General features: G+C 35.5%; 1 protein-coding gene across 10 annotated transcripts in view; it reads right to left on the bottom strand.

The window, feature by feature from the left end:
• Window positions 1–7938: 7938 nt before the first annotated feature.
• Window positions 7939–13709, bottom strand: part of LOC129788323 (potassium voltage-gated channel protein Shaw-like) — a 43011-nt gene continuing 37240 nt past the window's right edge. For 3 of the 10 annotated variants that reach the window (XM_055824283.1, XM_055824285.1, XM_055824284.1), the window contains 6 exons: window positions 12506–12833; window positions 12059–12418; window positions 11351–11647; window positions 10720–10929; window positions 10011–10191; window positions 7939–9858 (listed from right to left, as the gene is read on the bottom strand). In XM_055824283.1, the coding sequence (XP_055680258.1) occupies window positions 9749–9858; window positions 10011–10191; window positions 10720–10929; window positions 11351–11647; window positions 12059–12418; window positions 12506–12833 (1486 nt within the window). In that variant the 3' untranslated portion in view covers window positions 7939–9748. The remainder of the gene's footprint in view (window positions 9859–10010; window positions 10192–10719; window positions 10930–11350; window positions 11648–12058; window positions 12419–12505; window positions 12834–13709) is intronic. The other 7 variants (XM_055824288.1, XM_055824293.1, XM_055824286.1 and 4 more) reach the window with 7 other exon arrangements.

Genomic DNA, 13709 nt, shown 5'->3' with positions numbered 1-13709 from the left:
ATTTTTTGTGGGAATGCCAAATCTTACAAAATCCCTTGTAAGACGAAATAGATAGAAAAGAAAATATTTTTGTCAGAATAAGCTCCTTATCGAAGTTTGGCTAAAAAGTTTCTAGAAGAGTCAATTTTTATACAAAATTCTTGAAATTTAGCGAAATAAGTACCAAAATTCTTTCTATTGACTTTAACTGAATCCATTTAGTTTTTATGAAAATAAAAGCTAAAAAGAAACTCAACAAAGAAAATTTTCCATCAAACCTTGGTTAAATATTTAGATTGGGATATTTCTGAATTCTATTTTTCTGAATTTACTATTTTATCAACATACGCAGGGCACATAAATTTTATCAAAAATCAAAATGCTTAACCTTCATCTAGTTCATGTATCTAAAAGAGCCAAAAAGAGAAAACCTCGGAGGTTTTTCGCGACTTATTAAATAAACATGGATGGTTGCTTTCTAAGCTCATGGCGTTGTGAAAAACAGATACCCCTCCGCAGAGGCTTTCCCAGTCACCATGAAATCCTCCTTTTGCTTGCTTCTTCATGTATAAAGAAGTATATTTTGGCTCTTGGGTGCTTTTCTCATTTGCTCGGGTTGTCATGGCAGGTGTCTTTATGTTTTCATCCTCTCTAAAGTTTGCAAAATCAACAAATTCCCTCTCAACCAACTTCCCACTTTGTTGATATTATTTTTCAATGTTCTGCAATGGCACGTGGGGGATGTTTAGGTATGAATGTTTATGGCACTGTGCTGATACGCAGAGCGGAAGGGGGCGGCAGAGGTTAATGTGAAAGTCTAACAAAACTTGTGCAACACTGACGAAAATTTATAGGGGAACGTGGCCCAAATCGGACCGCCGCCCAATTGCGACCGCCCCTTTTTCTCGTAAATGACGAAATATTATAAAATTAGTTTCACTACATTATGAAGATATTATAGTAAGATAATGTTAGCGCCTAAAATAAATTAATTTGGTACACAACAGGACTAATAAAAAATCAAAATTCATTTTCAGCACTTGGCCGACATTTTCTGATTTTAGAAACCAAGTTGATATGAGTTTTTTTCCCACTATTATGTCTCATATTATGCCGCGTTTCTGTAGCTTAGAGGGTCTAGTTTATTACTTGATTTACAATTTTTTGAAAGATTTTAGGTATTTTAAGTAATTAAGTGAAAATGTAATACATGCAGAATGGTCTAATTGCGACCCCCAAAATGTTTCAATTCGGACCGTCTATTTCCACCACTCACCACGGTAAAGCAGCCGCGCATGCGTGTAGTGGTGTGGAAGTGTCTCTCTCACACAGACCGCGCTGTGTTTTGATTTCGGGAAAATCAATATTTTTTCACGTTTCTTGAAAGTTTTTTCGCAGTGAAAATGTTCCTACAGCCAAAGGGGAGTGCAGTTAGTGTAATTTACGCATTCCTCAGAAGAATTTTCGTGGATTTTCTGGGAATTACGTCAGTGAGTGCGCAATTGTCGGTGTGTGTGAAAGTGTGTGTAGTCACCTCAAGGGCGAAATGTCAAAACAAATGTGGGGAAGAATGAAAATAAATTCTTGATTTTCCGGCTTTTCCGGGTAATTCATGGTGTTTTTCCTATTTATAGTAGTGATAAAAGTGATCTACTAGTGAAAAACCCACAAATTACGGCAAAAAAAGGGGGTCGCATTTAGAACACTCGGGGGGTCGCAATTAGAACACCGTGGTGAAAAAGTGCAATTTTAGCAACTTTTTTTAATTCCATTATTACTCAGAACAGGTAAGAGATAGAATGTTTGCATCTATAGAACAAAGTTAGCCTATTAAATGACCTTTCCAATGGTACCAAACTTGGGAAGATTTAATTCATTTTAATATGACTTTTTTCAATCCTTCTGAAACAGAATTTAGGGGGTCGCAATTGGGCCACGTTCCCCTATATTGTATATTATGCCCAAAATGGCCCAAATTATTTCTCAATACCGCATAAGGATAATTAATTTATTGGATGGATATAATGAACAAAAAACCCCAATCCCAAAAAGTATAGGTACCGACCCCTAAACTCGCATTGTGAAAGTTTGAATTTCACCCCCTACTATACACATACCCCCCACGTAGCTACCAATTAGTTGGTATATTTATTCGTGATATGGCTTAAAGTTTTATTTTTGGGAAAAGAGTGAAATTGAGTTTAAATTGGGTGTATTAAATTAATGGGGAAAATGCAAATTAAATGTTTACCCATGAGGCAACTAAAATGAATTAAGCAAATGCTGGTAATTGTGGGGCGTTTATCAAACCACGAAAAAAAGTGCATAATATAGCATGGAGATACCACCCATAAAAAACATTCTGTCAATGAATTACGTGAGGATCCTCTTTTCCAGAGCTCATACAGGCAACCCCATGTAAAGCAAAAAAAGTTGCTTTAGCATTCAGAATACGTGCCTGGGTGGGAAAATAAGGGTTCAAAAGGCATTTCCCATTTAGAAGCTAATTCTGTCAATAAGTGTCACGGATAGCATCTAAATGGTGACCAATTTGAAAGTCAATTGGCAAAACCCATTGATCCTATATACTTCTAAAGGATATTTTACTGACTGAACAGTTTATTTAAATTATTTTCCATCGAAATGGAAAACTCTGCTAAATGAGCAAACTCTTGGATTCATAGGAATATTTTATTCTATGGGTCATTAAGAGCGTAAAGGGTAAGAATAGTAGATTTTAGAAAAAAAAAACATGTTGATGGTTACCTTAATACACTATGTAAGTCGTTGCATTTCATAGTTTTATGATTGAAAAGATTTTTTGGAAAATTTTCATTTGTTGTGCTATGTAGTACATTTTCTATTCTTTTTAGCTGTTCTTCTTTGTTCAAAGAAGCACAGGTTTTGTGTACGTACGCCCCACAATTGAAAAAATGTTATGCCATACATCAGCAAGTTCTCTCATTTTTTTATATTCTTAAGCTGATTAGCTGAAAAATGAATCGAAATAGGACATTAGTATTTTTTGCAAATTTTTCATTTTCTCATGGAAATTTCAATAATTTTATTATTATTTTTTTAAATAAACATCATAACATAACATAATATTAATAATACATAAATAAATACATAAATCAAAAATTTGTTTTGTTGATAAAAAAAACAAATTAAATGCATTTTTCGCTTTTGACTTTCATGGTATTGCTGCAAAATTAATTTGCAGTTCAATCATGTTAATTTCCAAGAATAAGAAATAGATGACAACACTTTCAAGGAATAATAATTTCCCTTCGCGTGAGCTTTTGCATTTAGAAACTACGTATGTATGTACATACATATATGTGAGTTTCAGTGGAAATTGGATGCGGAGCATCCTGAATTATTTATGAGGACATTTACAGAGTATATTTCTTGTGCTATTGGGTAGGAAAAATTTTACCACATCAAAAACATTTTCATCCATTTTAGTGGATTTTCTTACAAAAAAAATGAAACATTTATCATTTTAGGCAAAAATAAACTGCTGTTTTAATATCTTTTTTTTTTCAGGTACATTACACCTTCAATGTTTTCTCATGGTTATTGGTTTTTGTCCCATTTAACAAAATGTGCTCATTAATGCAAAATTTATGAAGGTTTTTACATGAAATTTTCAGGTACTTTAGACTGTCTATGAAGGAACTAAAATGTCTCAACAATTTGAAATTAGTTAATCTGCTATCTCAAGTTGTTTTTACCGGAAGTTTGGTACATGTCAAGAGCTTCCGGGAGTCCCGGAAAGAAGTTCCCCGCTGAGAGGTGGGTAGATTTTACACAGAAATATTTGTCGCAGAATAATTAATCACAATGTTTAATGCATTAGCATCTCATGGCGGATAAACAGGTGGCATTGTATAAATTATATTATGGATTCATATTAGTCCCCAATAGTGTTGCATTGAGAGATTTATTCAAATTTGCCCATTGAATAAAACAATCTGCATGTTCTTTGATCTTGTGTGACGTACACAGAGGAAATTTTCCAGTCAATTCTCGCCATATCTTCTTTGCTTCCTTTTTCGCATAACGTCCTCTATAGGGCTTCTCCGGGAGAGGGAATGAAAAGGGATGAAAATATTGGAAAAATTGTTGCTTTCGAGCACTTCAAAATCATATTCATTTTTAACCCTCATCACTGTGATTCCATATCCGCGATTTTCACCCTCTCTCATGCCCAAAAGGCACTTCCATTCACATGTAGATGAGAAAATGGATTGTTTTCTACCCCCAACCCCCACGCTCCGGCGCCAATCAACCACACTCTGGTGTTTCCACTTCATTGATTCCTGTCGCTTGAGGTTTAGATATGCTTTCGGGTATCTAGAGGCGTTATTGGATGCAGAGGGGGATGGGGAGTGTGGGGGGTGGGGGGTGGGGGGTGGGGGAGTAAGGCTCATCCGGCCGTAGTGATATTTACTGTAGAGCGGTGTTAATGTAGCGAAGAAAATGGAAAGTGCCACCACTCGACATGGATACGGAGGAGGAGTCCCAACTATGGTCAATTCAATTAAAGCAGAAATAAATTTGATTCCATGGCAAACCCCCAAGAATAGCTATTCCCAGACATTAATGCCTTCATAACAGGGAATTTTTTTATTCCATTATATACTCCAACTAAGGGATATCTTAACAAATTTAATTGTTAAGATTAATTGAATTAAAGAATTGTTTAAAAAAAATTATGGAAAATTGAGAAGTTTTATGAAGGATTTTCGAGTCATTTTTTTGAGAAAAAAAATTTTAAAAAAAATTATAAAATTGATAAAACAATCATTTAAAATTCTTATAATTTGGGCATATTGTTCCTGAAGAATTTTCAAAATTATTAAACAATCCCTTACCGTTAATTATTGTTTATGAATCCTCAACTCTGAGAATCTACAACTTCAGGCATTTAATTATTATATTAAGTAAATGTTTCTTCAAGTTGTGGATTCTTTGATCAAGAATCAAGATTACTTAGAAGCTGTTTAAACTCTCGAAACTCCTCAAGTTTACTTAAACTTAAGAAGTAGGTATCAAAATCTTCGACTTTGTGACTTCTTATTTACTTAACACACTCAACATGATCTACTTTGAAAATGCAATAAAATAGTTTAAGCTTTTAAACACTTTCTGTTTCTTATGTACATGTATGCTGGACATTCTTATTGGCTCGATAATATATCAAAACGTCGCAATCACTTTTTTTTTTAAATTAAATAAAGAAAAAGCAATCAAGAGTTAAAACTCAATGCAACAACTTCATGTAAACTTGCCAAGTTTGGAAATAAAAAAGTTAACAATTCTCTTTTTTTTTGGAAAATTGAATTTCTCGGATTTTCTTGCAATAACCCAATTATTTATATGACGTTCACACTGCAGAATGACTCTTCTTGCTTTGTTGGAGAAAAAATCTCGCGATATGTAAGATTTATGGGGAAGAAAACGAAGAAATTTGGCCTTCTCCAGACCAAACTTTTGCAATTTATTTATTTTTTATTTAAAACTTTACCCCGTAGTATTTGTTGTTTAATGTCTTTTGGCATCCTTGGTACGGATGACATTGTATGTTGTATAAGAAAAGGATAATAGAGTGCTTTCTCACTCTAAAGGTGAAGAAATTTAACGATTTTTCACCTCTATTTAATGTTTTGTTGGATTTTTCATCCAGTTAAATAATTTCTGAAATTTGTAGCTTTTATGATTCCGTAAATCATTACGATTTTCAATGATTTTCACGATTAAATTCTCAATCCTGGAAAACTTTTAAACATTTTCAGTCAGTATATAAAAATCTTTTTAAAAAAATACCTCTAATTTTCCTAATTCTCCCAAACGACAACAATTCAAAAAAATGAAATTTATTCGTTTTACGTGTTATATCATTCAGAATTTTTTTTTTCATTTGGCGCTGCCACATTTCGCTCGTTTGTTATTACAGTTGTGTCATGTGGAAAAAAAATTATATATAGTTATTTTCCTTGTCTGACAAAAAAATACAAACAATCACCCACATCACCGCCAAGCTGCTATATGGAGTTGTAAAATAGACACAAGGGCTATTATTCACTTGAAATACTTTACTATTTTAGCTGTGTTTCTTTCAGACACAGCTTTTGTGTACCGAGCAAAATCGAAAGTCGTCAGATCGGGCTCAAACTTGGGATGAGCACGAATTAGGGTCCCCACATTCCAAAAAACGTATGCGCCAAAAAAAAAAATTTTCCGGCCGTCCGGCCGGCCGGCCGGCCGGCCGTCCTTCCGTAGTTCAACACGAAATTGCGAGAGAACGGTAATAGATAGAGACTTGCGGTAAACGGCAAAGTTTAAAAGTCGACTGGAAGACGTCCGATTATGATGTCAAATCCACCCCCCCACCCCCGCGTCCGCCATTTTTAATAACCTCAAAATTTTGTTTTCGCTATATCTCAGCCGCTATTATAGCTAGAGGGCTGAAATTTTGATATGTTATAGGGGCCATCAAGAGCTTTCCAACGATACCTCATTTTTGAAAATCGGTCAAGCCGTTTAGTCAATATGGCCGCCACAATTTTTCATCGAAAATCGACCATAACTCGAAAACGGCTTGACCGATTTTGATCAACCCGGGGTCAAATGAAAGATCTCAACAAACCCTACAACTCTCTAGAACATCCGAAGTTTCAAAAGTGACCGCTAGGGGGCCAAAAATCGAAAACAAAATTTTCGATTAGTTTTCGATGAATATCTCGAAAACGGCGACATAAATTTTTTTCATTTTTTGATATGTTGTAGCTGACCATATTATCTAGCTTCATGCCAAAAATGAAGAAAATCTATGGATCCGTTCTCGAGATATAGCCTTCCAAAGTTGGCATGTCATATCTCGGGTTCTACAAGTCCGATCTTGATCAACTCAAGCGCAAATGAAAGGTTTCGTGAAACCCTACAAATGTCTAGAACATTGCAACTTCGAGAAATGACCGCAAGAGGCGCTAAAATCGAAAACAAAGTTTTCGAAAATTTCGAACTCGAATTTTTCGAAAATGGCGACATAAATTTTTTTCTTTTTTCGATATGTTATAGCTGACTTCAAGACCTTTCAAACAAAAAAAAATTTATGAAAATCTATGGATCCGTTCTCGAGATATGGCCTTCTAAAGATTTCTTAGGGTATGACTTCTACTTTTCCCGACTTTGCACGTATTTAAATTAATTCGCGTTCTAGTTTGCTCTCACAAAATTAGTACACTGAAAGAAACACAGCTCTCGTAAGCTTGGTCAGCTTACCAGTACATTTTTTCTGCGTGTGTGAGGTGGGTACTTAAACAAACTTTTACTGTTGAGTCAATAAAAAGAAAGTACACGGAGATGATTGATTTAAGGTTGTTGAAATACTTCTTTTTTTCTCACAACTTTGTTGGTTAAATTTAGTCTCGCAACACTCACTGTGTGCGATATATTCGCGCTACATATAAATGAAGTTAGATGATGCTCATACACGGTGTTGCACCACATGGCGGGGGTGGTGAAGGTAATCAAATAAAACCACCCATTCCCCATAATAAAACCCTATTTTCAACTTATTTCCCCCCCCCACAAATTCCACATATATAGCTTGGTTTGGTACTTTTGGGGCTATCCATTTTTTTCTCCCAATGATCACCACAAATGGATGGAAAAGTTTTCCCAAAACAGCCACTTCAAGCTTCTTTCCACTTTCCACCTCCCCCACCGCACAACGGTGTTTTTCCATACAAATAGTGCGAAAACAAAAACTTTTCTTTTCCCCACTCCTTTTAGAATTTAGGGGGGGATTTTGAATGTGTTTTGTCTGGAAAATGTAAGGCTGATACCTAATAAGGATTAAGGGAAGATAACAAAATGATAAAGGGCTGACCCATGTCCGGCAAAAAGGGAAACACTAAGAAGAGTATAAGAGAACCAAAAAAAGACCACTTTTCTCCTATTTATTATACCCTTATACTTTATTTCTTTCTCTTGAGAAGTTTTAATCTCCTTGTTTTCTCCTAGATGAATCACAGTTTGGACAAGTATTTTTTTTCTTCATATATATATGTTTACACATACAATAATCTTAAAATACAAATTGAAGTTTAGAAATAACAAAATATATTATGTAAGGGAGGACTATTACATTTCTGAAAAACTACTTCATTTTAACGAGTTTTTCCTTCTTACTACAATATAAGATTTTTTTTCATTCGCATTCTAAGTCTCAAATATTAAGGAAGTATTAGTTTTTTTTCTTCTTATTATGAAGATTTTGCAGCAATACCCTCAAGTTTTCTTGATGATAGTTTTCCTGTTTGGCAATTTACACTACCAGGAAAAAGTTTTCGTTTAAACGAAAATTGTTGATTTTTTAGGCAAAGAAGTTTAAAGTTTAGGTGGCTCTAACTTTGGCTGTTCAAAGCCTATTTTCAAAAGCGTGCCAGTTTAGGAGAGATATACATTCTTTTCATTTTTCTTAAAACTGTCAGATTTTTGAAAATATGTCAAGCCATTAAGCCAGAAGCTTTTTCGAAGTTTTCCCGACCTTCAGTTTCTAAGCTTCATTTGGATTTCATTCTCTATGGCTCAATTATCAGAAATTAATGAATTATTATGAAAAGAAAATTTGAAGAGGAAAAAAGGGAAATTTACTGTGAATTAAAAGCAATAAAAAATGATGTGAATTCGTGTTCTTGAAAGTCGAGAACTTTTGTAAAAGTAGGACGTTTCAAGATGTTCACTCTTTGCTTTCTAATTTTTTTTCACCTGCATTATGTACGTACATTCATACATAAAACTTCTTCACCAACATTTTAGAGATTTTAATTGCGACAGTACTTAGCACACTTGTAGGATTTTTTCTTCTTTTTTTTTCCCTGCATAGAGGTGAGATTTTTCTCTACATTACATATTTTCTTCCGCCTATTTAATTGTATTCTTTTGAATAAGAAATATCATAAAGAAAAAGCTTGAGAATGTAAAGTTTCATCAAAAGCTTCAACCAGTTGGGGGTGTGAGCTTTCTTTCAATTAAATCTCCTCTGTTTTCTTTAACGCATCTTTTGAATTTATCCTTTTAAGCAACCTCAATTACCTTCAATCAATTTAGCAATTCTTCAAGCTCAATTGGGTTTCTTTTTCAAAAAAAAAAACCAACCATCAAGAAGATCAAGAAGAACACTCAAGATTCGCATGAATACCATCATGACCAATTACCCACACTTGCCGATGAATCCACTTTACGGCATTTCCTCACGGTTCGCTCATCAAAATATAAGTTTCTCTTAATTCATTTTGCTTTGTCCAACTAAAGAATAAATTCAACTTTCATAATGAGTTCCATAAATCATTTGTAAAATATATTAAATTGCATAAAAGAAAGCTCTGGGAAAATTCTCACACAGAGAGTGTTGCTGCAAAAGTTTTTCTTCAATTTTTGGTTCTATATATAAAGAAAATTTATTCACTGACCTATCTACAAAATTTGGTATGGATCTCATTACTTAAATGTAAAGAAATCTCTTTGTCATTTTCTTTGTTTGGAAGTTTTTCTTTTCTTTTTTTTTGCTACAATATAAAGATTGAGAAGATAAATTTATTATCACAAAAAAGTATATTATTTATATAATGGGGGGTAGTGAGAGTGGGGTAGGAGGCTCCATTGGAAAATCCTCATTTTGGCAATTAAAACTTTTTTCTTTCTTCTTCTGGCGCTTTTTTTTTCTTCTAGCTTTTCTTTCATATCTTTGTATGTATTAAAAATAATCAAGGCGGTACTTGGTGTCACGATGGTTATCAGTCTCCTGGGTGGAGTCATCCTTACGCACCTGACGTGACTTGTTATCGACAGAGGGTGAAATAACTGCTGTTTTGGAAGAAAAGGCCACAGTTCAGTGGGTGGGTCACAATACGTATTGTATAAGAAATGGAAGAAAAAAACAGAAATCCCATCCAAGTTAGAATAAATTATGTAGGAGCCAGAAGAGACAAAAAAAAACCAAGGATAGGGTTTCATACCAATTTTAGCCGTACCAAAGGCATCTTTGAAATTGTTGAGGTGGGCATTCGGCGGGTGCTGACTATTCTTCAGGCTACTGTTGACATTATGTCGTATCGTTGAGACCTCTGTGTCCCTCTTGCGGCGTGGCTGCTCCACAGGAATTACACGCTGACGTTGCCTCGGCAATTTGGATCGTGCCTAAAACGGATATAATCACGTATAGTATACCCCCAATTTAAGTGATTAAATTCGCTTTTGAATTAGATTGTTTGTCTCAAATATTCCCATACCACCAACCAATACTTCCTCCATTTATGTTGTGCAACCGCTACCACCGCCAACACATCCCGAAATTCACACGAAAATGGACACACATTTGACCACTTTAGCCCCCATAGAGGCCGTATAGAGATAGAAAATCTATTTAATTCAATTAAATTTCAATTGCTCTGTGGAGTTTGCAATTCCGAGAATTTTCACTACTCAGTGCATTTACCAAAGAGGTCGAAGGAAGACTCAAACGATGAATTTTTCAATGGTAAATTCATCCATTTATTTATTCATCGAAAAACGCCCCTTGATTTAGCCAGAAGGAGGCCCACAGAGGAAAGAAGAAGCTCATTCAATTACCGAGATATGATTCATATGGACAGAACTCATAACCCAATGGTCAGTGTGAATATTGCACGAAGATGGGGTCGTATGAATACCTACCACCTAACATACCTGTGTGTGGGAGTAGAACATGGAGAAGTTGCTGACGATGACAGGAACGGGCAGAGCGATCGTCAGTACACCAGCAAGAGCACACAGGGCCCCCACGAACATCCCCACGTACGTCTTGGGCACGATATCTCCATATCCAACAGTTGTCATGGTCACTATTGCCCACCATAGGCCAAGTGGAATGCTTTTGAATTGGTTATCCGGATTATCCTAAAGGAAACATGATATGTACGAGGCATTAGCTTATAGAAGACTTACAATATCCTCAATCAGAGTTGAAAGTTTGTTTATGAGAAAGATACTAAATAGATGAAGATTTTCAATAAGCTCTAATAATAATAATGTAAAATTTTTGCTAATTAAAATAAAAATTAATTATTTTTTCAAAGTTAAAAGACGATAAAATTTACACAGAAAAGACTTTTTTACTGAAGAAATATAGGACAGATTTTCGGCTGAACAAAAGGAACAATGCTTCAATTACTTCTTCAATTAAATAACAAAAAAAGCCCATGATATATTCCTAATATAATTTTGTATCCTCTCTTTAATCAACTTTCAACAACATTTTCAACTCTGATCCATAAAAGGAAATATGTATGTATATGTATGGAAATCGAGAGAAACGCACCTGCAGCTTCTCAGCGTAGTAGACTAAACTGGCGAAGACTACGATACCCAAGACGAGGAAAAAGACGAGAAGGGTGAGCTCCTTGGCGGACGCCTTGAAGGTATGGATGAGAATCCGAAGGCCTGGTGAATGGCGTGTGAGCTTGAAGAGACGCAAAATGCGAATGATGGAGAAAGCTTCAAGGAGTCCAGGCTGTTCCCCCATTTGCTGTGCAACATCCGTGTAGAAACTAAGGGTGGCAGCTAGGTCGATTATATTGACCGGAGATTTGATGAATTGAAAGAGATTCGGTGAAACCTGCAATTATCGAGCTTGTTATTGAGCTCTGTCGTCAAATAGTTCGCATTTCACACCACAAAGTGCTTCTAAAAGGAAAAGACATGGACGTATTCAAATTGTGGTTCTCGCACAATGAATTTCCAATGCACCTCAAGTGCTCCAAGGGAAAACAGGGGGTGGGGGGATGATGTGAATGATTTAATTGATTTTCAATGTTGCACAGGAAGTTATAGCCTGTGGCCATTTGTACCTTGTGTGCCGTATTATTCAAATTTCAGCACTTTCATGGAGTTTCTAGAGACACCCAAAAGGGATTATGGCAAAGATACAAAAAAAATCGAATTCTATTTGCCAATTTTATGTGATTTTTACGATTTTTATAAAAATAACTTTTTTGGCGGGAAATTTAAAAAAAAAAGTTTCTCTTACCACTAAGCGAATTGCCAGTTCAATTATGAACCATATATTGCAGACGAGCTCAACGTAGAAAAAGGCAAGATGTGGTTGACCGTAGGTATCTTGCCAGCCATCTTTCACCATACTCGGTCGTTTCCACCTGCCTGGGTATGTCGTTGTTGCGAAGCCACCTTGAGACATTGGACGCACTGTTGATACAGTCGTTGTCTCCTCATGATATGCCACTGTTGCATTGACCAAATCCACCGCCACGCTGCTATTGGCCACACTAAAGTCCACAGGAAGCAGCTCCACTCTGAATCCCGGATGTGTTTTCAGGCAGAACACAATGACGGATGTACAAATGAAAAACACGGAAATGCACGCCACAACCTGTGGGGGTATGAGAATAGGGGATGGGTATGGCCGTGAATTAGTCAAAATTGGCTTATAAAAGAAGAAAAAAATCATTCAATGCACATTGTTTTGCTTTACTTTGGCACCCATTGAGCTCGATGGTTCATCAAAGAGTGCCCAAATTTTGGGCTTTAGCTTCTGCCAGCAGTTCAGTTCCCCACGCGCTAGGGCTTCCTCGAAACCAAATAGCCTGGCTATTTGATCCTCGGTGGGCTTTTCGTTGTCTAGGTCAAGCTTATCGATAATCGCCAGAGTAGTCTGTGTGTCGCGGTGGATGCTGTACGTGGACCAGCAGCATGGTTCCACCTGATTGGAGTCGAGACCCCAAAATTCCAGCTCCTCCTCGAAAAGTGGTCCACACACATCAGTCGGATAATGTAGCTTCCCAGTTCTGCACAGAACATCAAAAATCAATCAACATTTTCCCTTTTATTCCGTATGTTTAATCGTGACATTCAATGCAATTTCCCTTCAATCAACGGGCAAACATAATCGTTCGCATTGTTTGCATAATAATGGGGAAAAACATATATTTGCATTGTCTAATAGAACGTGCTATTTTCATAAATGCTATTTATGTATTTTTCCCATTTTCCAGAGAGCTTTTTCAAGTACATATACCCTCAAACAGTTCCATCAAGTACTCTTCCAAACTGATAAAAATCAATGTTTTCTCAAAGCTCTCAATGTCCCCTCGCTTAAGAGCAGAGAGTTTAACTTTCATGCTCTCGGGTTACAAAATAGCTCTTTGAGTTTTGTCTTAAGTGTTCTAATTTTATCCCAAAAGCTCGCCTAAAGCCTAAAGCCACAGCATAAATTTTTGGGATGGACAGGCTGCTTTCTGATATGGAATGCAATTTATTTTGAGGTGAAATATTTAGCATAAAAGTGTAGCATAGAATATATTATGATGACCAATACGGTTTTAATTGAAACATGTTTTAAAAATAAAACACGTCAGATAATTTATCCTGAAGGTTATTTTAATGGAATTAACATTTAAATTAAATAAACTAACGTGTTTCTGTTATTTCATAATTCAAACCTATAAATTAATTACAAATTATTTAATAAAATAAATTTATTATTTGATAAAATTCAACATGATATTGGTTAAAACAGAAAATTTGTCGGAAATAGAATTAAAATCCAATTTTCACCACTACCCCCATCTTTTGACTAATCATGTACATAATATGCTGGGTTTATATACAAATACACATATGTAGGTTAGGTAGGTATTTACAGAATCGTAAAGCACCAATTG

The sequence above is a fragment of the Lutzomyia longipalpis genome, chromosome 2 (assembly GCF_024334085.1).
Source record: "Lutzomyia longipalpis isolate SR_M1_2022 chromosome 2, ASM2433408v1".
In the NCBI taxonomy this organism is placed as follows: domain Eukaryota; kingdom Metazoa; phylum Arthropoda; class Insecta; order Diptera; family Psychodidae; genus Lutzomyia; species Lutzomyia longipalpis.
The sequence above is the reverse complement of the archived record's forward strand: the minus strand, read 5'-3'. Positions and strand labels throughout refer to the sequence as shown.